This window comes from Rhincodon typus, chromosome 7, assembly GCF_021869965.1.
Source record: "Rhincodon typus isolate 14 chromosome 7, sRhiTyp1.1, whole genome shotgun sequence".
NCBI classification, from domain to species: domain Eukaryota; kingdom Metazoa; phylum Chordata; class Chondrichthyes; order Orectolobiformes; family Rhincodontidae; genus Rhincodon; species Rhincodon typus.
The window spans coordinates 94,437,091-94,461,488 of record NC_063338.1 but is presented as its reverse complement, the minus strand read 5'-3'; the positions used below and the strand labels follow the sequence as shown (position 1 = coordinate 94,461,488).

The 24,398-nt window shown below is 41.7% G+C and overlaps 1 protein-coding gene across 1 annotated transcript in view; it reads right to left on the bottom strand.

Moving 5' to 3' along the window:
* LOC109921167 (ciliogenesis associated TTC17 interacting protein) overlaps positions 1-24,398 on the bottom strand; it is a 130,628-nt gene that overhangs the window by 4,730 nt on the left and 101,500 nt on the right. Inside the window, exons 3-8 of the mRNA XM_048599277.1 lie at positions 22,056-22,111; positions 19,769-19,855; positions 17,551-17,718; positions 16,201-16,325; positions 11,920-11,996; positions 10,040-10,128 (exon numbers count right to left, since the gene is read on the bottom strand). Of these exons, the coding sequence (XP_048455234.1) occupies positions 10,040-10,128; positions 11,920-11,996; positions 16,201-16,325; positions 17,551-17,718; positions 19,769-19,855; positions 22,056-22,111 (602 nt within the window). The remainder of the gene's footprint in view (positions 1-10,039; positions 10,129-11,919; positions 11,997-16,200; positions 16,326-17,550; positions 17,719-19,768; positions 19,856-22,055; positions 22,112-24,398) is intronic.

Here is a 24,398-nt window from a genome sequence, read left to right as displayed (position 1 = left end):
CCACTCTTGCCTCTCACTCACCTTTTAGATATCTAAAGAAACTCTTGTAATCTTCTTTTACATTATTAGCTTATTCTCATATTTGATTTTTTCAACTCTCCATCACCTTATTGCTATCTTAGTATTTTAGTTATCCTTTGCTGGTTTTTAAAGATTTCCCAATCCAGTGACCTCCCACTAATCTTCACCACACTGTACGTTTTTTTCTTGGTCTTTCATCCTGACTTCCCTTGTCAGCCATGGTTGCCTCATCTTCCCCTTCCCCTTGCTTTTACCTTGCGATAAATTTCTGCTGTGCATCCTGAATCACACTCAGAAACTGCTGCCTTTGCTGCTCTACTGTCTTCCCTGCTGCGCTCCCCTTCCAATCAACTCTGGCCAGCTCGTCCCTCATGCTTTTGTAGTTACCTTTACTCAGTTGTAATACCATTACATCTGATTCAATCTTCTCCCTCTCAAACTGCAGGGTGAATTCTATGATTCTGATCATTGCCCCCTAGGGGTTCCTTTACCTTCCACTCCCTAATCAAGTCTGCATCATTACACATCATCAAATCCAGAATTGCCTGTTCCCTAACAGGCATTACGACAAGCTGCTCCAAAAAAGCATCCCGTACACATTCCATGAATTCCTTTCCTTGAGATCTGCTACCAATCTGACTTTCTCAGTGCACCTATGTATTGAAGTCCTCCATGATTATTGTAATTTTGCCTTTCAAACATGGCTTTTCTATCTCCTGATTAATTTATTCCCCACATCCTGTCTTCTACTAGGAGGGCTGTATACAACTCCCATCAGGTCTTCCTCAACTTTTCCCACTTAGATTCTACACCTTCCAACTCTATTTCACTTCTTGCTATTGATTTAATTTCATTTCTTACCAACCGCTCTGCCCAGCTGCCCATCCTTTCAATAGGACATGTCTCCTTGGATATTTAGTTCCCAGCCCTGATCCCCTTGCAGCCACATCTTTGTGATACTCACGTTATCATACCTGCCAATTGCAATCTGTGCTACAAGCTCATTTACCTTGTTCTGCGTGCATCTGTGCATTTAAGTACAACGCCTTTCTCATAGTTGTACCCTTATCTGCTCTGCCTGAAGTTAGATTCCTGAGCCTTTTCAATACTCTGCCCTATTACTTGTTCTGGAAACTTTAATAATCTCTGCTGCGCCCTTTCCCCTTTAACATGTTCCATAATTTTCCATGCGAGCAACCCCATTCCCCCACTATTCAATAAATTCTAGGCTGATCTGGTTACAGCCTTAACTCACCCTCCTGTCTTATCACCTGTTATGGACCAGACCCCCTCAATATATTTTAAGAAGGTAGCCTAGGCCCTAGCATTTTCTTATTTTAAAGGTAGATATGATGTGCCGGGTTCCAGATGCAATGCAACTGGTCAAACTACTTGACATTAAGCAAAGCACAATTTATTTAAACACTGTAGTTAAAATACAAACAAAAGAGGAATTCTTGGGCCTATCAGAATAGCTTAACTATTGGAAGACTTAACAGAATAATAGATACAATACCTATTACTAATTAACTGTTCCAATATACTAATATCCCATTAACACGCTCTTTGGCAAAAAAGCAAATTCAGGCACAGATTCTCACATGCAGTTCCCCAATCCAGGAGCTAAAAAAACATCAAGAGAAAATTCAGAGAAATAGCAGCTAGGAGACATTCAATGAAACTTTTAATTCTTTTGAGACCCTGAAGGCTTCTGCTTAAATCCAAACCTAAAAACTACGATAAAGACTGGAAAGCCTGGTCTGTGAGAGCTGGCCATTCCCAGGCTGCTTCATTGTTCCAAATTAAAGAAAATCCAAGGCCTCACAAATTGTTTACTTTATTAAAGACAGCTCCACACCTCTGCCTTACAACGTCTCTTCAAAAAAAGGGCATAAAATAATTTCTTAAAGAGACAGCATCGTCACACAACATATACCCTCGATTCCAATATCAATCAAGTATTTGTTTAACTTTGCTTTGAACATGATCAATGACCCAGCATCTGCTACTCATTGGAGAAGAGAATTCCAGAGACTAATGACGCCGTAAGAAAAGAATTTCCCCCTCACTCCTATCCCACATGGAGGTCCCTTTATCTTTAATCTGTCCTCCTGGTTCTAGATTCCTCCAGTGGAGGATACATACTCCAGCGTCTTCCCTGTTGAGCCTTACAGAACTTGACATATTACTATCACTTGTTTTTATCTAAATTCTAATGGACATTGGCTCAATTTTTCCTTGTGAGCTAATCCTTTTATCCCAGGAGCCATTCTAGTGAATCTATACTGATCTCCTTCCAAAGCAAGCATATCCTTCCTTTGAAACCAAAACCATACAAAGAACTTCTCAGACAAGGATGTGATACCACCATGTGAAATTATCTAATGCCATCCTTGAATACCTTGATTAAAGTTGCCACCACCACACTGCCAGGCAGTGCACTCCAGACCCTAACTACTTTCTGTTTGTGATAGAGCTTAATCACATCTCATGTAATTCTTTTGCAGATGACTTCAAATTTGTGCCTTCTTGTTTTTGATCCTTTTATGAATGGGAACAGTTTCTCATTATCTACTCTGTTCAGAGTCATCACGATTTTGAAAGCTGTCAAATCTCTTTTTAGCCTCCTCATCTCCAAGGAAGAAATCCAATCTCTCTACCTTCATGACTAAAGTTCATCTCTCCTGTAGATGGACCAATGTTCCCTCGACAACACTTTCTAAAGCTACAATCTTTACCATCTACAAGGACAAAGACAGCAGATACATGGGAACACCACCACCTGCAAATTTCTCTCCAAGCCACACACCATCCTGAGTTGGAAATATAACACCATTCCTTTAGTGACACTGGGTCAAAATCCTCAAATTCCCTCCCTAACAACATTGTGGGTATACCTATGGACTGCAGCGGTTCAAGAAGGCAGATCTCCACCAACTTCTCTTAAGAAACTAGGGACGGGCAATAAATAGTGGCCCAGCCAGAGAAACCCGCATCCCATGAACGAATAAAAAAATCCCACAATTATAGGTTCTCAGTTGTACTGTTACCTGTCATAGGCATATTTATTATTATTTATCTTAATTTCTACCTCTTTTATCATCCAAGGAATTCTGGATTTGTTTGCCGTACCTTGCCTTTACAGAGGAATATAACTTGTCTGTACCTGAACTAAATCTTCTTTGAAGATAGCCCATTGCTCATTACAGGTTTTCATGTCAATCTTTGACTCCAATTTATCTGGTCCAGCACTGTTCATAGAATCATGCAGTACTGAAGAGGTTCCTTGGCCTATCAAGTCTGTACTGCCACAAATACACTAAATCTACACTAGCTCCACTTTCTAGCACTAGTCCCGTAGCCTTTAATGTTATGACACTCATCCAAGTATTTTTTAAAGGTTGTGAGGTTTCCTGCCTAAAATACCCTCCCAGACAGTGCATTCTAGGCCCTCACCACCCTCCGGGTGAAAAAGTTTTCCTCAAGTCTCCTCTAAACCTCCTGCTTTTTACTTTAAAATTATGCTCCCTTGTTATTGACCCCTTAACTAAGGGGAACAGTTGCTTTCTATCCACCCTGTCCATGCTCCTTATAATCTGACACACCCCAACAGGTTTACCCCCCTCCAAACTTTCTCTGCTCCAAAGGAAACAATTCGAACTTTCCAGCCTCTCTTCAAAGTTAAACTGCTCCATCCCAGGCAGCATCTTGGTGAATCTCCTGTGTACCCCCTCCAATGCAATCATGTCCTTTCCTCTAGTGTGGTGCCCAGAACTGCACACAGTGGTTAGAACTGCACACACTGCCTAACCACAGTTCTGTGCAGCTCCAACATAACCTCCCTGCTCTTATAATCTATGCCTTGACTGATCATTTGCCTTCTTAACTACCCTATTAACCTGCCTTGCCACCTTCAGGGACCTGTGGCAAGCATTCCAAGAACCCTCTGTTCCTCTGAGCTTCCTAGAGTCTTTCTGGTGTTCTTAACCCATCAAAGTCAGCTGCCACCCAGTTAACCATCCTTACACTTGTCCTTTTCCACTGCCATCCTAAACGTTATGATATGGTGATCAGTATCCCCTAAATTACTCACTAGTGACACAGGATCTACTTGGTCCAACTCATTGCCAAGAACCAGGTCTAGCAGTACCTCATTTTGGACTAGACACATACTGCTTTAGAAACTAATACTGCTGAACATAATGTAGAGGTTTGTCTTTCTATGCTTTATGCTACCATTATCCCAGTCTACAGTTGGATACTTAAACACCCTCATTGAAATTTTTGCACCTCTGCAAGGTCCTTGCAGAATTGTTCCTCTTCATTCTTTCTAATTGGTGGTCTCTAGCCTATATCAAGCTATGTCATTGCACCTTTTCGTTCCTTGGCTCGAGAGAAATAAATTCTGTCTTTGCTCTTTCTCCAGCTCTGAAATACTGTCTTTAACAAATACTGCCACTCCTCCTCCCTTTCTTCTTTTCCTGTTATTCATAGAAGTTAAATGCTCTTAGACAAAATCCAAAGACCTTCTAATTAGAATTTTACTTGAACCTCCACACACCATAAAACCCACTAACCTGCACCTGACTCTTCCTAAGATTGATTTGAATGGATATTTTTCTAATCAATCTATTGGAGTTGTTATCACACACCTCTAGAGCAGGTGGGACTTGAACCCAGGTGTCCTGGTTCCAAGGGAGAGAGATTACTGCTGCACCACAAAAGTCCTTACGTGTTTTAATGCACTTACCTAATTAGTTTACTTACTTTACAACTCTTTTAACTCCTAGATATTTATAATTCTGTGGACAGAATTAGATACTAATCACTATCTCTTCTGAAGACCTTGAATCCAGGAATAGTTAACAACCAGCCTTGCTTTTCCTGAATTAAGTCTCTGTTAGAGGCATAGCACTGTAATTTCACAATCCATGTCTGTAACTCACCAATCTTATTTACTGTACTTGTGCATTCACATAAACGCAGTCTAACCCTGGCCTAGGATGTTTTAATTTCTCCCATACTCCAACTCCACCTATTAACTTCTTATAATCCATTCCAATTCCAAATATCTCTCCTGGTACTTTGTGCATCCTGATATTCTTCTCTGATAGTCTCTCCTAGTACCCACACCATTGCTGATTCAGCAAAGAAACACAGAAGATAGGAGCAGGAGTAGGCCATTCAGTCCCTCGAGCCTGTTCTGCCATTCATTACAATCGTGGTTGATTATTGAGCTCAATACCCTAATCCTCCCTCCATATCCCTTGGCCACAACATCTATATCTACCTCCTTCTTGAAAACACATAATGTTTTGGCCTCAACCGCTTTCTGTAATAGTGAATTCCACAGGCTCACTATTTTCTGGAGGAAGAAATTTCTTCTCCTATCAGTCCTAAAAGAATTACTCCTTATGGTGAGACAATGACACCCGACTCAGGGATCCCTCACCGTCTTTCCTTGTATAGTCCTGTTACACTTTTAAAGGTTTCTATAAGATACCTCTCATTCTTCTTTAAACTCCAGTGTATACAATCCTAACTGACTCAATCTCTTCCCATACATCAATCCTGCCATCCCAGGAATCAATTTGCCAAATCTTTGCTTCACTCCCTCTGTAGCAAGAACATCCTTCCTCAGATGAGGGGACCAAAACTGCACACAATATTCCAGGTGTGGTCTCACCAATGCCCTGTACAACTGCAGCAAGACATTCTCCTTCTTGTACTGGAATCCTCTCACTGTGTAAGCCAACATACACCTTGCTTTCTTTACTGCCTGCTGTACCTGCACGCTTACTTTCAGTGATTGGTGTAAGAAGGACACCCAGATCATAGAGTCATAGAGCTGTACTGCTTGGAAACAGACCCTTCAGTCCAACTTGTCCATGCCAACCATATTTGTTAAATTAATCCTGTCCCATTTGCCAGCATTTGGCCCATATCCCTCTAAACCCTTCCTATTCATGTACCCATCCAGATGCCTTTTAAATGTTGCAACTGTACCAGCCTCCAGCACTTCCTCTGGCAGCTCATTCCATACATGCACCACCTTCTGTGTGAAAAAGTTGCCCCTTAAGTCCTTTTTAAACCTTTCCCCTCTCACCTTAAACCTATGCCCTCTAGTTTTGGAATCCCCCACCCCAAGGAAAAGACCTTGTTTAATCACCCTATCCATGCCCCTCATGATTTTATAAACCTCAACAAGGTCAGCCCTCAGCCTCTGAAGCTCCACAGAAAATAGCCCCGGCCTATCCAGCCTCTCCCTGTAGCTCAAATCCTCCAACCCTGGCAACAACCTTTGTAACTTTTTTCTGAAACCTTTCAAGTTTCACCACATCCTTCCTATAGCAGGGAGGCCAGAATTGAGAACATTCCCTCTCTCAATTTACAGCCATTCAAGTAATAACCTTCTTTAATAAAAAAACCGAAAGAATTGCGGATGCTGTAAATCAGGAACAAAAACAGAAGTTGCTGGAAAAGCTCAGCAGGTCTGGCAACATCTGTGAAGAAAAAAAATCAGTTTCAGGTCTGGTGACCCTTCCTCAGAATCTGCTGTAATAATCTGCTTTTCTATTTTTGCTACCAGTGGATAAAATCTACATTATACTGCATCTGCCACATATTTGCCCACTCAGTCAGCCTGTCTAAATCACACAGCAACATCTCTGCATCTTCCTCACAGCTCAACCTTCCACCCTACTTTGTGCCATCTGCAAATTTTGAGATATTACATTTACCGCATATACTCGAGCAAAAGTCAATCTCATGTAAAAGTTCACCCCCTATTTTTGGCCAAAATATCTGGAATTTTCCACATATTTCATGTAAATGTTGATCCCAGTTCTTCACAGATAACAGATCAACATTTGTGAGTCAAGGTATTATCCTGTACATATGTGTTACGATGAGGAAATGAATTCTTTTTTGTGCTGTTATGTATTTTGAAATTTCTTCATCATTTTGTGTAAAAATGCCCTCCAGAAATAAAACAAAAAATATTCAGCAGCATTTAGATGTTTTGCAGAGAAGACAAATAACTGTAGCAGCAAGAGGATTTTGTGTTTCGGAGAAACTTGTGAGAGACTGGAGAAAGATATCGAACCAACTTCAGACAATGCCAAAACAAAAGTGTGCCAGCAGAGGTAAACCTAGCAAGTGGCTACAATTGGAGAAAAGAGTTGCTGAGTGGGTACTTGAAAATTGTCAAAATGGAGAATGTATTAGTCGTGAAGCTATCTAAATCCATGCACGAAACGAATCAAAGAAGGATGGAGCTTTGGGTTTTAAGGCAAGTGATCGATGATGCACAAGATGCAAGACAATGCATGACTTAGTACTTTGGCAGAGAACTAAGATTACACAAAAGCTGCCTGCTGAACTAGAGGATAAGATATTACAATAATTACCGTAATTCGTTGTGTTCTTTTTCTTTATTCGTTTCGATATCAATTGGGCTTCTGCTAATGATACAGTATTTTGGACTGTAGCACGAATTTCCGCCCCTCAAAAGTAGTATCCAGGTAATAGTCTACCCATAAATTTAATCTTAAAAAACAGTCTAAAAAAATTCAACTTTTACACGCGTATATACGGAAATGCCCTCATCTAAGTTATTAACATATCTTGTGAATAGCTGGGGTCCTAGTCACTTCCTGCCATTCAGAAAACAACCCATTCCTGTGAAGGGTTTTGGCTTGAAACATTGACTTTCCTGCTCTTCTGTATGATCTGCTGTGCTTTTCCATCCTTACAACAATAGACTCTGGCTTCCTGCATCTGCAGTCCTTATTGCCTCTATTTATTACTCTTTGTTTCCCATCTGCTAACCAATTTTCTATTCATCTCAATACACTATCACTAATCTCATGCACTTTAACTTTACACATTAATCTCTTATGTGCGACTTTGCTGAAAGTCTTCTGAAGTCCAAATAAACTGCATCCACTGACTCCTCCTGATCTACTAATTACAACCTTGAAGATGTCCAGAAGATTTGTCAAGCATGATTTCTGTTTTGCAAATCCATGCTGACTCTGTCTGATTCTATCACTGTTTTCTAAGTGCTCTGTTATAAAATCCTTGATAATGGACTCTAGCATCTTCCCCACTACCAACACCAGGCTTACTGGTCTATTATAACCTGTTTTCTCTCTATCTTTGTTTTTAAATAGTGAGGTTACATTAGCTCCCCTCCAGTCTGTACGAACTGTTCCAGAGCCTAAAGAATCTTGGAAGTTGACCATCAATGCAACCACTATTTCTACGGCCACTTCCTTGAGAACTTCCTCTGGGATGTTGATTACCAGACCCTAGGGATTTATCAGCCTTCAATCCCATTAATTTCTCCAACACCATTTCTATATTACTACAGATTTGCTTCAGCTCTTCCCTTGCACTAAATCCTGAGCTCCCAATCATTTCTGGCATATTATTTGTGTCCCCCTTTATGAAGACAGACACGAAGTATGAATTTATGAAGTATGAATCTTTGCTCCCCAATATAAATTTCCCCATTTCTGACTGTAAGGGATCAACATTAGTTTTCATCTATCGTTTTCTTTTTTCATACCTACAGACACTTTTACAGTCAGTTCTTAAGTCCCCTTCTTAACCAAAATTTGGTCCTCCTTTACTGACTTCTAAACAGTTTCCAAACCCAGGTCTATTTTTTTTTGCCAGTTTGTATGCCTCTTTTTTGCACTTAATATTATCTCTAAATCCCCTTATAAGCCATGGTTTGCTCACTGTTCTCTTTGCACACTTGTGCCAGATACAATTAAACAGTTTTTGTACTTCACTTATTTGCTGTTTGAATGGTTGCCATTGCCTATCCACTGTTATTCCCTTCAGTAACATCCATCATAGCCAACTCAAACCTCATAGCATCATTGGTCAGCCATCCCCAAAGGATATCTCTTAACTACATTACCAATTATTCCTTTCTCATTGCATCATGTCCAGTCTACGATGCCTGTTTTCTAGTTTAAGTTCTTTCCAACAGCACTAGCAAAATGCCCTGTACATTTCCCTCAAAGGCACTCATTGTCCTAACTTGGAAATATATCACCAATCTTTCACTGTCGCTGGGTCAAAATCCTTGAACACCCTCCCTAATGGCATTGTGTGTGTACATATTCCAAATGGACTGCAGCAGTTCAAGAAGGCAGCTCACCAGTAACTTCTTAAGGACAAATTGGGGTGGGCAATAAATCCCCACATATCCTGAATAAATAAGAGTGCACTTAGACCTGACTCTGTTCAGATGGCTTGTACAGGTGCCTTCTCCCATTGAGCCAGTCCCAGTGTCTCAGGAATCTAAAGCCCTTTATCCTGTACCATCTTTCCTGCCATCTGTCTAATCCACCACTTTCTGTACTCACTTGCTGTTGGCATTATGAGTAGCCTGAGATTACAACCTTTGAGGTTGTGTTGTTAATTTTCTACCTGGTTCCCTAAATTATGTCTGCAGGACCACTTTCCCCTTCCTACCTCTGCCATTGGCAGGAACATGGACCACAACTGCTGGTTGATGACCTGTTCACAGAAGAGTGTCCAACAGGTGCTCTGAGTCCTTGACAATGGCACCTGCCATGCAGCTTATTGTCCTGGAGTTGTATCTGTGACCACAGAAAAGCCTGACTGTTCTCCTAACTAATTAACCCCCATCAATACTAGTCTTTCACTCTTCCTCCTTGCCTCTGTGCAGTTGAATCACCTATGGTGTCCCTGGCTTGACTCTTGCATACTGTAACTCAACACACTGAGCAGTGATGCAGCATTGAGCAGTGAATCAGCGTGCTGCAACTCAATGCATTGAGCAGTGATGCAAACTGCAACTCAATGCACTGAGCTGCAATACAGCATGTGAGTCAATGTATTGCTACACAGCACACGTATGACGTTTCATCAGTTTCATTTTTGTGGACAGGCAAGAGTTAAAAATAACAAACAAACTTTCAGCATCTTATGTTCAGGTTGAGTGCAGGCCCCAGTACAAGTAGCTATGAATTGGTACCGTTCTGTCAATAAATTTAGAATACAGCTGCAGGTCTTCTTCCCAAATCAAGGGTTTCTTCTCAAAGACTGGTTTAGGTTCCTCTTCATCTGCAAAAGTTCAGAAACAAAAGAAAATTATCCTTAAACTGCTAATAATTGAAAGCTCTCCGTAAATCCAGGGGAAGGTACAATGAGGATTGAGTCCATCAGAGGGAGTGGGATATCTATCTGGAGCAATACAGGAGGTTAATGACGTGGAAATGTAGAGACGGGTTGGGACGAGTTGTCTTGTAGAAGAGGGTTGGGGCAGGAGTAACTGAGATGACGGTGGCAGCCAGGGTTGAACAACTGAACTCGTTTCCCTTTCCCTTCTGCATTCAATAAGACCATTAGTCCATACAATGTAGGAGCAGAAGTAGGCTATTCAGCCCATCAAATCTGCTCCACTATTTGATGAGATCATGGCTGATCTGACAATCATTAACTCCACATTCCTACCTTTTCCCCATGACCCTTGATCCCCTTACTGATTAAAAACCTGCCTATTTTAACCTTGGATAATGACCCAGCCTCGACAGCCCTCTGCAGTAAAGAATTCCACAGATTCACTACTGATGAGAGAAGAAATTCCTCTTCATCTCTGTCCTAAATGGGTGACTCCTTACTCTGAGATTATGCCCTTTAGATCACAGACTCCCACAGGGGAAACAAGGTGTCAAGCTCCCTAAGAATCTTACATGTTTCAATAATGTCACCTCTCGTTCTTCTAAACCCCGATGAGCACAAATCCAACCTACTCAACCCCTCCTCATAAGACAACCTCTCCATACCCTGGATCAACCTGATGAAACTTCTCTGGAATGCAACCAATGCCATTATATCTTGCCTTAGATAAAGTGCCCAAGCTGTTTACAGTATTTCATCTGTGGTCTAACTAGTGTCTTTAGCAAGACCTCCCTATGAATAAAAAACCCTACTTTCATACTCCATTCCCTCTGAAATAAAAACCGAAAGAACTGTGGATGCTGTAAATCAGGAACAAAAACAGACGTTGCAGGAAAAGCTCAGCAGGTCTGGCAGCATCTGTGAAGAAAAAATCAGAGTTAATATTTTAGGTCCAGTGACCCTTCCTCAGTATGGTTCTGCTGAAGGGTTACCAGACCTGAAATGTTAACTCTGATTTTGCTTCACAGATGCTGCCAGACTCGCTGAGCTTTTCCAGCAACTTCTGTTTTTGTTCCCTCTGAAATAAAGGTCAATATTTCATTTGCCTTCTGTATTACCTGCTGAACATTTAAGCTAGCTTTATGTGATTCATGTGATTTATCTGGTTTTGTACTGTAGTGGTATGTTGACGGGGTCTATTTCAACATCTTTGTCAATTGTCTTTGACAAAGACAAGCACGAGAATTCCTGGAGACCTGGTTTTCAACCATTGATGCAATTAACAAACATGTTGAAATAGACCCCATCTACCTACCACTACAGTACAAAAACCAGAAACAAGACTGCCCACGATGGCAGATCAGACCATATAAATTCAGAGTGGGACAGAACAACAGCGTTTCAACAGAGGCTACGTGGACGATGTCACCTAGAAGGGAGACAAAACGTTTGCATGAAAATCAGTCAGCTCGGCAAACCAACCAACAACTGCACAGCTCTTCTAAACAACGCAGGATTCCATTCAGCCCATCAAGGCTGTGTCAGCTCTTTGAAGGAGCAGTCCAATTAGAGCCACTTCTCAGTTTTATAGCCCTGCAAATTAGCCCTTTTCAAACAAGATATTTTGGAATCTGCCCCTCCACTGCTCTTTCAGCGAGTGAGCTCCTAAACCCAATAGTCCCACAGTGTGAACCATTCCCAGGAACAATGTCACAGGTATAAAAATTACAGTACCTGCTTCTCTCAGGTGAGGTAACTGGGTCAGCACCATTGTAGCTGGGGAGCCCACTTGCACTCTGCTTGTTAAATGCCTACAAGAAGAGTGAATTGAAGCATGAACATCACAGATGGGTGAGCAGAGACTGTGTCAAACTCGTAGAAACAGCAATACACTAAAAAAAAGTCTTAAAGTGCTTCATAGAAGCTGTCTTGACACTGAGCTACATAAGGAAATATTACCATGTTAAGGAGGAGGAAATGAAAGAGCACCTTTAAAATGGTAGAGAAGACGGGTACAAGAAAGAATTTTAGATTTTCAGGCCTAGGCAACTGAAGACTGAGTTAGCAATGGTGGGGTGACAGAAATCCAGGAAGTATGGGAGGACAGCATTACGCTGATAACAAGGTTTGTTTACCATGGAATTTTGCAGAACAGAAGGAAGCCTTTCAACCAATTGTGTTTGACAGAGTTATTGAATTAAGTTCACGTCCCTACTTTTACCCATATTCTTGCATTCCACACTTTTGGGTCAATATTGCATTTGTATGGCCAGTTGTAGAATCTGGCAAATGCTGACTAGTAAATTGGGGACACTGTAACAGGATGGGAGATTGTGACCCACAAATGCCTGATTATTGTTGGCAGCACCTCCCTCTCCTTCTGTCACTTTGTCCACTGCCAAAGATGGTAGAATCTCCTCAATTCCCACTGAGGTAGCAGACAGTCCAAGTTGGAGATGTTGTACACGTGTTGTGGCACAATGGTAATGTCATTGAACTAGTAATGTAAAACACCAGGCTAATGTTCTGGGAACATGGGGTTGAATCCCACAATGGCAGGTAGTGAAATCTGAATTCAATGTTTTTTTTAAGAAAAGCTAGTCTAATGGTGACCGTGTAACCAGTGTTGGTGATGGATGTGGTGCCAATCAAGTTGCTGCTTTGTCCTGGATGGTGTCATGCTCCTTGAGTGTTCCTGGAGCAGCAACTATCCAGGCAAGTGGGGAGAACTCCATCACAGCAAAAACAGAAATTTCTGGAGAAACTCTGCAGGTCTGGCAGCATCTGTTAAGAGAAAGCAGAGTTAAATGTTTTAATTCCAATGTCCCTTCTTCAGAACTGAACTTGAAATGTTAATTCTGCTTTCTCTCAACAGATGCTGCCAGGCCTGCTGAGTTTTCCCAGCAATTTCTGTTTTTGTTTCAGATTCCAGCATCTGCAGTTTTTTTGTTTTTGTTTATTATTCATTCACACTCCTGACTTGTGCCTTGTGCCTTGTTGATGATGGACAAGCTTTGGAGGGACCGAAGGTGAGATATTTGCTGCAAAATTTCTAATCTTTGACCCGATCTTGTAGCCACTGTATTTATATGGCTAGAAGAGTTCAGTTTCTGGTCAATGGTAGCCCCAAGGTATTAACTGTGTGGGATTCAGTGAAGGTAGTGTCATGGGGTGATAGTTAGGTTCTCTCTTGTTGGAGTGATCATTGCCTGACACTTGTGTGACACAAATATTTGCTACTTGTCAGCCCAAGTCTGGATATTGTCCAGGGCTTCCTTTTCTTGGATGTAGGCTGCTTCAATACCTAAGGAGTTGCAAATGGTGCTGAACATTGTGAGTGGGGAGGCAGTGGTGTAGTGGTAATGTCACTGGTCTAGGAACCCAGGCTAGTGTGTTGGGGATATGGATTTGAATCTCACAGCAGCATATGATGAAATTGGATAAAAATATTGAATGCAAAAAAAGTCCAGTCTCGTGGTGACCACATAACCACTGTCAATTATCATAAAAGTTGATCTGGGTCACTAACATCCTGCAGGGAAGAAAGCTGCTGGTCTTGCCTACACACAACTCCAAACCCACAGCGATGTGGTTGACTCTTAACTGTCCTCTGGGCAATTAGGAGCAGGCAAAAAGATGCTAGCTAGCTTTACCCACATCCCACAAATGAACTTTTAAAAAATCCAACTGACTTCAATTTTTCTAGCACTTTGATACCTGAAAGTATAATCAGTCAAAACCAACCTGGATGACAGGGGTAGTTGCTCTCACCTTATGTCTGGAGTTCAGCCTTTTTGTCCATGTTTAAACCAAGGCTGCACCGAGATCAAGAGCTGAGTGGCACTGACAGAACCCAGACTGAACATCAATAAGCAGGTTATTGTGAAGTGCTGCTTGATAGCACTGCTGATGACATCTCCCTTCCATCATTTTACTGATGGTCGAGAGCAGACTGGTGGGTCTGACTGATTTGTCCACTATTTGCGTACAGGACATACCTGGGCATTTTTCAACAGGTTGTTTCCATTGGTGGGTGAAACTAGAGCTAGAGGGCATAGCCTCAAAATAAGGGGGAGCAGATTTAGGACTGAGTTGAGGAGGAACGTCTTCATCCAAAGGGTTGTGAATCTGTGGAATTCCCTGCCCAATAGAGCAGTTGAGGCTACCTCATTGAATGTTTTTAAGGCAAAGATAGATAGATTTTTCAACAGTAATGGAATTAAGGTTTATGGTGAGTTGGGCAGGTAAGTGGTGCTGAGTCCACAAATAGATCAGCCTTGATTTTATTGAATGGCAGAGCAGGCTTGACAGGTCAGATGACCTACTCCTGCTCCTATTTCTTATGTTGCCAGGTAGATGTCTGTATTGTAGCTGTACTAGAACAGTTTGGCTAGGGGCACAGCAAGTTCAGGAGCACCAGACTTCTCCTGCAATATTTTCAGGGCCTATAGAATTTGCAGTATCCAGTTTGTTCAACCTGTTTCTTGATATCACACGGAATGAATCAATTTGGCTGAAGACTGGCATCTATGATGCTGAGGACATCTGCAGGAGGCCAAGTCAATCATCCTCTCAGCATTTCTGGCTGAAGGCAGTTGTAAAAATTTCAGCCTTATTGTTGCACAGATGTGCTGGGGTCCCACTTCATTGTGCATGGGAATATTTGTGGAGGCTCCTCCTCTGATAAATTGTTTAACTGCTATCATTGATCACAAACTGAACATAAAAGGAAAGATGTTATGCTTCAGTTATACGGGGCACTGAGAGATTACAACTTGAAAACTGTTGTTGATCTCCTTATTTAAGGAAGGATGTAAATGCATTGGAGGGGTTCCGTGGGGGTTTACAAGATTGGAATGAGTAGTATGTTGTCTTATCCATGCAGCCTGGAGTGGCTGGGCTTGTTTCCACTGGAGTTAAACAATGTGGGGGGTGATTTGATTGAAGTGTATAAGATCCTGAAGGGTCTTCACAAGGTAGATATGGAAAGTATGTTTTCTCTTGTAAGGGTGTCCAGAACTAAGGGGCACACTTTTAAAATGAGAGAGCACCCTTTCAGGGCTGAGATAAGGAATTTTTTTCCCCCTCAGAGGATTGTGCAGCTTTGGAACTCTTTGCCTCAGGAGACAGTGGGAGCGGAATCATTCAATACTTTTAAGAAAAGTAACATACAGGTGCAGCAGGGGGTGAAGAAGGCAATTTGTATGTTGGCCTTTAATAGCAAGAAGATGTGAGAACAGGAACACGGATGTCTGATACAATTATATACGGTATTGGTCGGGCCACACCTGGAATATTGTGTGCAGTGCTGGTCTGCCCCGTATCGGAGGGAATATGTTCTTGCTATTGAGGGAGTGCAGCAAAGGTTTACCAAACCAGGAATGATATATGAGGAGAGCTTGAGTCAATTAGGATTGTAGTCACTGGAGTTTGGAAGAATGAGGGGGATCTCATAGAAATCTATAAAATTTGTGCAGGACTAGACACAGGAAAATGTTTCCAGTGGTGAAAATGTCGAGAACAGGGGGGGTCATAGTTTAAGGATAAGAGATGAGGAGAAATTTCTTCACACAGAGAGTGGTGAGCCTGTGAATTCACTAACCTAGAAAATGGTTGAGGCCAAAACATCATGTGGCTAAAGGAATGAAGAGACTGGGGTCTGGGCAAGATTAGGGTCTTAAACTTGATGATTAGCCAAGATCTTATCGAATAGCAGAGCAGACATGAAGGGTCGAATGGCCTACCGTTGTTCCTATCTTCCATGTTTCTAAGCAGAGATGGATAGATTCTTGTCAGGCAAAGAAATCAAATGTTGTCAGGGCTGGACAGGAATATAGAATTCAAAACACAAACAGATGAGCCATGGTCTTATGGAATGGCCCAACCATGAGCTTCAAGCACTTAAACTGGCAAATAAAGAAATTCCGAAAAATGCACATACAGGATGAGCTAAATAGCTTTGTTCGGCACCATGACACATCTGCAATATGACGGCGGATCCTCTCCAGTACTCACCCAGATGACAGGAAGTTGGACTGCCAGCTCATGGGGCCACTTGTCTCGGAGTGAATTGTCCTTTGGATGCCAAGAACATCCTGTTCCTGTTTTCCGATCTTCACTGTTCTGTGTCCCAGATTCATCTGTTAAAAGGAAAGATTGTTACAGGACAAGGAAAAATCAAATATCCAGCAGTTGTTGCAATCAGTGATCCAAGAGATTATTTGTCAATTCCAGACAAAGCTATGATGCAACAGATGAAAGAATGTAAAGACTTGTACTTACATGCTGCCTTTCACATCCCCAAGGATATTCTAATATTAGCAATTACTCCCATAAATAGCAATAGACCTGATGATGCGCTTATCTATTTGATGTTGGTCGAGACCAGGAAGGACATGCCTGCTGTTCTCAAATAACACCTGATTCTCTTCCATCTGACCGTTTTACCAGCTCCTCTACATTATGGCATTTTCAAAAGTCAGCACTCCGTAGGTATTGCACTGCAATTGTCAGCTCACACTTTCCATTCAAATCTCTAAAACGTAGTTATCAGCTCAGGCGTTAGTGTGCAAGGGTGCTAATTTTTGACACATTGTACAATCACAGGAAAATTGCTTGAGGGAGACTGCTGGACCCATAATACCTGTACTGGCTGTTTGACTGGCCATACAAACTAGGAGTAGGAATAGGCCATTCAGCCCTTTAAGCCTAAATCACAGAATCATATAGTCATACAGCAAAGAAGAGGCCCTTCAGCCTGGAGCGCTAATAATACACCTCTCCTACACTCCCACTTTCCAGAACTAGGGCCATTGCTTTGAATGTTATGACACTTCAAGTGCTCATCCAAGTACATTTTAAAGGTTGTGAGCTTTCTCTGCAGACCCCTGGCTATCAAGATTCTATCCACTCTGCCTTCAAAATATTCAAAGACTCTGCTTCCATCACATTTAAGTAGAAATCCTCAAGACTCATAACCCTCCGTGAAGCAAAAACAATCTCTCCTGATTTCTTTCTTAAACGACAAAACTCTTATTTTGGAGCAGTGCTTTCCGCTGTCTAATTAGTCCCATTCTCTTGCTCTCTATCCTTGACACTACTTCTAACCAAATATCTACAGACACAGATATTTCTTTTACAGGAGAATGTTATTAAATCAGAAAAATTGCTCCCTTTTTCTTATTTTATTGTGAATTCCCACCTTTGTCCACCTTTCCCTGACAATTACACCCCAGGAATGATGGCAGGGGCTGAGTTTACAGAAACTGAAAGCCAGATTAGTTGTGGGTTGTTAAAATCGTTGGTAGCCCACACTGTGCTCAACCCTCACTCTGCTGGTTAAAGGACCCCAGACATGGCACTTACATATGTAGAAGTAGAAAGCTTCATTTCACTGTCGAAAGAGAGAAAGACCATGTCGTCGGAGAATTTGTTTCGTTGGGCTAGGATCCGTAAAAGAGCCAGGTTACTGGCCTCTGACACAAACCCATGCATTTCTTCCAGACTGAAGGTCAAGGTCTCGGTTGTCACAGTCTGTTCAAATACAGATTAAGAGTTAAGACTCTTTAACATGAAACTGTATAACATCAAAATACACTGAGCTTACAGCACATAAACAGACTAACTGCTATCCCTCTTTGCCTCTCCCCATCAACAAATTCCTTTCTTCCGTATGCTTTTAGCTGAATTTCCTTTAAATGTGTCCCTGCTACTTGCCTCAACTGTTTTATGTGGGAGTGAGTTCCGACTTTTCATCAGTAAAAGATACAGACATTTCTTTTGAAATTTCTTATTAGATTACATAAAGACCACCTTATCCTTCTCACCCATAGCTGTAGTCTGTTTGCAAGTGAGAGCGCTTTCTACACATCTACCCCATCAACTCTTTCAGAATTGTAAACATCTCCATTAGGTGATGCTTCAGTCTTCTCTTAGGAGCTCCAGCCTCTTCAGCTTTTACTGATTATCACATTGACTCAATATCTTGAGGATATCAAGCAAGGAATTTGCTTATGTGATAAACAGTCACATTGAAAGGTTGTGAAAGTCCTATGAATCAATGCTTTCTTCAGTGTGCTACCGAGACCTTACAGTCCCAGCTTCAGTCCCTAATCAATCAGCCAGGGAATTCTAATCGGCTCCTGATATCTGTGACTGTGGAGGGTAAAGTTTTTACTTTGATATTAATTTCTGGGACCTTGGAGGGAGTAGAACATAGGTCTACAAGAATGTTACCAGGACTTCAGGAGTTATGTTATGAGGACAGATTAAACAAGTTTGGCCTGCTTTCTCTAGAATTTAGAAAGTTAGAGGGTGATCTGATCGAAGTCTTCAAGATATTAACAGGAAAAGACAAAGGATTTCAACACGTGGTCATGGGTTCTGTGGGTCCTTGTGTGGCTACTGAGTCTGAACCTAGAGCCACACATTTGGCAGGTGTTTCCAAAAAGTGGAATAAGTTTTTGACATTGAAATCACTGGCATTCCTTTCTCTGGTCCCTTTTCTGTCCTTCCTCTTGCCAATGGGTGTTCTCAAAGAATCGTCCTTCGTACTGAATGCTGGACGTCAATGTTGCATTTCTTTAGGGAGTTTTTGAAATGCTTCCTTTCTCCTCCTCTCACTCAAGTACCTTCCTTGAGCTGAGTGAAGATGATTTACTTTGGTAGTTGGAACTCAGGCATCCAAAGGACACGTCCATCCCAGTGAAGGGGTTTTGGATGATCATGGCTTCGACGCTGGTGCTACTGGTTTCTTCAAGGACGTTGATGTGAGGTCACCTGTCCTCCAAACTATTAATATCACCTGGGTTCAGAATTGTACCAGCAACAGGAATGTTTAGCACTTGACATCTCTTAACCATGTTCATATTATTTTCATCCAATAAAGTCTGAAGTGAAGCCTGACACCTAATGGTGCAAGGAAACAGATAACAGATATTTTACTTTAGGGTTGTATAAATATGAGAGTTAGTGATATGTGGAATGTGAGTTTTGTGGAGTGTGGTTAACTGAAAGGAAGCTAAAAGTGCGGACTTGGACTATTTAAATATTGTTATCTTTATGGCTGCCCATTTGTTTTCTGAAAATAATAAATTCTGAAACAAAAACAGAAATTGCTGGAAAACCACAGCAAGTCTGGCAGCACCTGTGGAGAGAAATCAGAGTTAATGTTTCGGGTCTAGTGACACTTCTTCAGAACTGAAGAATGAAATTGCTGGATTGTTGTAAAAACCCACTTGGTTCATTCATGTTCCTTAGGGAGGGAAATTTGTAAATATTACTACATATGTGATTCCAGACCCACGGCAACATTAACTCTTAACTAGCTTCTGTAATGGTTGAACAATTAAAACACTCATGAAGGTGCTTCACTAGCATCTTCTTTGACAGCAGTTGGGGACAGATAATAAAAGCTGGTCTTGCCAGGTTTGCTCAAATCCTATGAACAAATAACAAAGTCTCGGTGTCAAACATTCATAATTTATGTGATTAATATTTCTATCCTTTTGCCACAGTGAATTCTTTGATTTTCAACGCTGGGCCCTTTTACATGTTAGCACAGCTAATCCTCTCAAGGATTTACCTGTTTGGATGTGGTTTCCCACGTCACAACATAACCATGCGGTTCTCTTTTTATATCTGTTTTCTTCATCAGCGGTTGATCCTTCAGCTGTAACCAAACAAACCCGCCCCCAACCAAGGAAAGAACAAAATACAGGTGAGAGAATTGTTGCCAACAGTGATCAATCATGCACAGACCTTCTTAGGGATCTTTAATACTTTAGAAGTAACATCTCTGAGGAAAAACCTCAAAAGTATAGAAATCAGAGAATAACATCTAAACTTCAAATTCTCCCCACTGTACTGCAATTAAACTCCTGATTTACCGACTGTAATTTTGGTTTTTAAATGAGAAGGGATCATCACTGTCAAGGCCAGCGTTTGTCGCCCATCCCTAATTGAATGGCCTGCTCGATCATTTCAGAGAAATGTCAATCACAGTACTCATGAGTCTCATCTACGTTAGGACAGGGAATGATATTTCCTTTCCGAGAGAACCTGATGGATTTATCTGATAATCAATGCTAATTTCATGGTTACCATTAATGAGACTGTCTTTCAATTCCAGATTTATTAATAGAATTTAAATTCTTCTAGCTGCCATGGTAGGATTTGAACCCATGTCATTTGATTAGATCCCTGGATTACTAATGTAATGTAATCTCTGGGTCCACATGAATATCCTAGTGTCTTAAAAGAGATGGCTGACGAGGGAATAGATGTGCTGGTCTTAACTTTCCAAAATTCATTAGACTGTGGAAAAGTTCTATCAGATCAGGGAGTGGCAAATATAACCCCTCTATTCAAGAAGGGAGGGAGATGGAAAAGGGGAAACTAGCGGCCAGTTAGCTTGAGATAACACAGTGTGGAGCTGGAGGAACACAGCAGGCCAGGCAGCATCAGAGGAGCAGGAGAGTTGATGTTTCGGGTCGGGTCCCAACCCAAAATGTCAGCTTTCCTGCTCCTCTGATGCTGCCTGGCCGGCTGTGTTCCTCCAGCTCCACGCTGTGTTATCTCTGACTCCAGCATCGGCAGTTCTTACTGTCTCTGGGCCAGTTAGCCTGCCATCTGCTGTGGGTAAGCTGTTAAAGTCAATCATTAAAGGAGTCATAACTGGGCACTTGGAAAAACTCAAGGTAATTGTGAAGAGTCAGCATGGATTTGAGAAAGAGAAATTGTATTTAATCAATTTATTGGAATTCTGTAAAGGAGCGACATGCACACTGGATTAAGGGGAACCTGTTAATGTACTGTACCTGGATTGTCAGAAGGCATGTGACAAGATTTCACATAAAAGCTTATTGCATAAAGTGGGACTTCCATGGTGCATGGGGTAACGTAATAGCATGAATAGAATGTTGGCTGGCTAGCAAAAACAGGGTATTACACAAACATTTTATTTTCAGATTGGCAGCATGTGACAAGTGGGATCTCACAGGGGTCTGTGGTGGACCCTCAACTTTTAAAGAAAATTATATCAATGGCTTAGATGAGAGGATCAAAGGTATGGTGGCTTTTTTTTCTCCTGTGAAGTGGGTGTCACCGGCTTGGCCAGTATTTATTGCCATCCCTATTTGTCCTTGAAAAGGTGGTGTCGGGCTGCCTTCTAGAATCGTTGTAGTGTTGTTGGAGCTGTATTCATCCAGGCAAGTGGGGATTATTCCATCATACTCCTGACTTGTGCCTTGTAGATGGTGGACAGGTTTTTAGGAGACAGAACTTGAGTTACTTGCCACAGAATCTCTAGCCATAATTACTCAATGTACATATTCTAAAAATTCACAAAATTGTTGGGTTGCTGCTAAAAACTGAACTGGCTTCCTGATGTCCTTTAGGAGAAGAAACAGTGCAGTCCTGCTGTACAGTCTATGCCTTTAGATGGCACCAATCATATACTAATGTGATTGACTCCCGAGCACTGTGATATGGAACAGTAAGGCACTCAGTGGCACTTTAATCCAACAGCTCCAGTCATCGACATCTCCTCAGGCCAACTAAAGGAGAAATGCTGGTGTTGCCAGCAACACCCTAGATCAGGAGAATTAATTTTTAAAAGATGATCAACAACTGAATCAACAAAACAATTATCTTGCAGAAGACTGCGAAGGAAAAGTTCTCATCCAGGCAATGAACAGGATTTGTCAGGAGAGAGAATTCATGGAATAAAATGTATATGTTCTCACTACTTTCTGGATAAGAATTTTCTCCTGAATTCCTTTCTCGATTTATTTGCAACTAAAGTCCCTAGTTTTAGAGTCTGCCACATAAGTGTAAATGTCGAAGTCAAAAGTAGTAAGACAATAAAGTACCTTGATATATTCCTGGTGATATTGTTCCAATGTTTCAAGCTCAAGAGAAACGTAAGCTGTAAAACAAAGCCATGCAAATGAAGTTAATTGAAAGAGCTTTTAAGATTCTTCCATGGGATGTGGCATTGCTGGCAAGGTTAAAAATTGTTGCCAATCCCTTAATGCCTTTAAAATGAGTGGCTCGCACAACCATTTCGGAGGGGGTTTTGAATCAACCATATTGCTATGGGTCTGCAGTCACACGTACATAGAACATAGAACATAGAACAGTACAGCACAGTACAGGCCCTTCAGCCCACAATGTTGTGCCGACCTATTATCCTACTAAGATCAAACTACCCTGCATACCCTACATTTTACTATCCTCCATGTGCCTATCCAAGAGTCGCTTAAAAGTCTCTAATGTATCTGACTCCACTACCACTGCCGGCAGCACATTCCTCGCGCCCACCACGCTCTGTGTGAAGAACCTACCTCTGACGTCTCGCCTATACCTTCCTCCAATCACCTTAAAAATGCCCCTTTGTAACAGTCATTTCCGCCAGACCAGTTAAGGACGGCAGATTTTCTTTCCTAAAGGACATTAGTAAACCATATGGATTTTTACAACAATCAATGGTAGTTTTATGTTGACCATCTTGATTTTCCAGATTTTATTACATGGATTTAAATTCAATCAGCTGTCATGGTGGGATTTGCACCCTGAGCACTGGCCTCGGCTTCTGGATTACTCGTCCAATGTCATTATCAACGTGCCATCATCTTCCCCAAGCTTTATACACAGTGTTGCTTCACACAGACAACAAAAGCTCACTGGCTCTACTCCCTGAGCAGGGAGAAACCAACCAAATTGGCCATAGTTCCAACTGTGGTTCAACAGCCAGCAATTTGGAATTCTGTTAAAAAATCCCCGAAATTAAAAATGTATCGGCAGTAAAATAGACCATAAAATGTTGGACTGCTGTTACAAACTGAACTGGCTTTCTGATGTCTTTTAGGAGAAGGTCCTGCTGTGCAGTTTACACCTTTAAATGATGCCTGAACTATGTCATTGTGGTTGACTCCCGAGCAATGTTATGTGGAACATAACCCAACAGGTCGCAGCCTTCGACACCTCCTCAGGGCAACTAAAGGACAGGTGATACACGCTGGCCTTGCCAAAGATTCACCAAAGATCCTCAGACAGCACCTTCCAAACCCATGAATATTTCCATCTAAAAGGACAATGGCAGCAGATATATGGGAATACCACCACCTTCAAGTTCCCCTCCAAGCCCTCACCATCCTGACTTGGAAATATATCGCCGTTCCTTCACTTTCACTGGGGCAAAAACCTGCAATTCCCTCCCTAATGGCATTGTGGGTCAACCCACAGCAGGAGGACTGCAGCGGTTCAAGAAGGCAGGTCCCACCACCTTCTCAAGGGCAACTAGGGATGGGCAATAAATACTGGCCAGCCAGTGACACCCACATCCAACAAAACGAATTTTTTTAAAAAAACTAACATCAGGAGAATTAATTTTTAAAAGATGATTATCAAGTGAGTCAGTGAAGCCAATGTCTTTTAGAAGATTGCTGAGGACAAGTTCTCATCCAGGCAATGAACAAGGATTTGTCAGGGGACAGACTTCACAGAATTGCAGAATTGGTACAGCACTGAAGGAGGTCATTCTATCCATCGAATACGCACTGGCTCTCTGAATGGGTTATTCACTCAAGGTCATGCCCCTACCTTCATCCCATAAACATGTACGTTGCTCCTCTCCAAATAACAGTCCTTTTTGAAAGGCTCAAATGTATCTGTCGCCCCCGTACTCAGAGGACACTGTATTCCAGATCCTCGCCACTCATTGAACAGTACACATTTTCTTCTCAGCATGCCACTTTTGCTTCTTTTACCAATTACTTTAAATCTGTGCCCTCTCGTTCTCAATCCTCTCTCAGTTGGGAACAGTTTCTTCTGTCTACTCCTCCTGATTTTGTACACCTCTATTAGATGTATTTAATTGAATTCTTCAGATTTAATTCTTCTTTACTCAATTACTGCTTAAAGTAAGAACAAATTCACATTTCTGTATTCTTTTTCACAGCCTCAGGCAATCTTAAGGTGATTCACAGCCAATTAAATACTTTTGAAACGTAATTTATGTTGTAATGTGGGAAAACAGAGTAGCAAATTTATGCTCAGTAAGCCCCTGCTCACAGGAATGTGATAAATGACTGGATAGACCGTAACTTCCCCTCCTCGGTGGTCGAGAACGCCCTCAACCGTGTCCCCCACATCTCCCGCACCTCATCCCTCACACCCCGTCCACGCAATAAAAACCAAAAAAGAATCCCCCT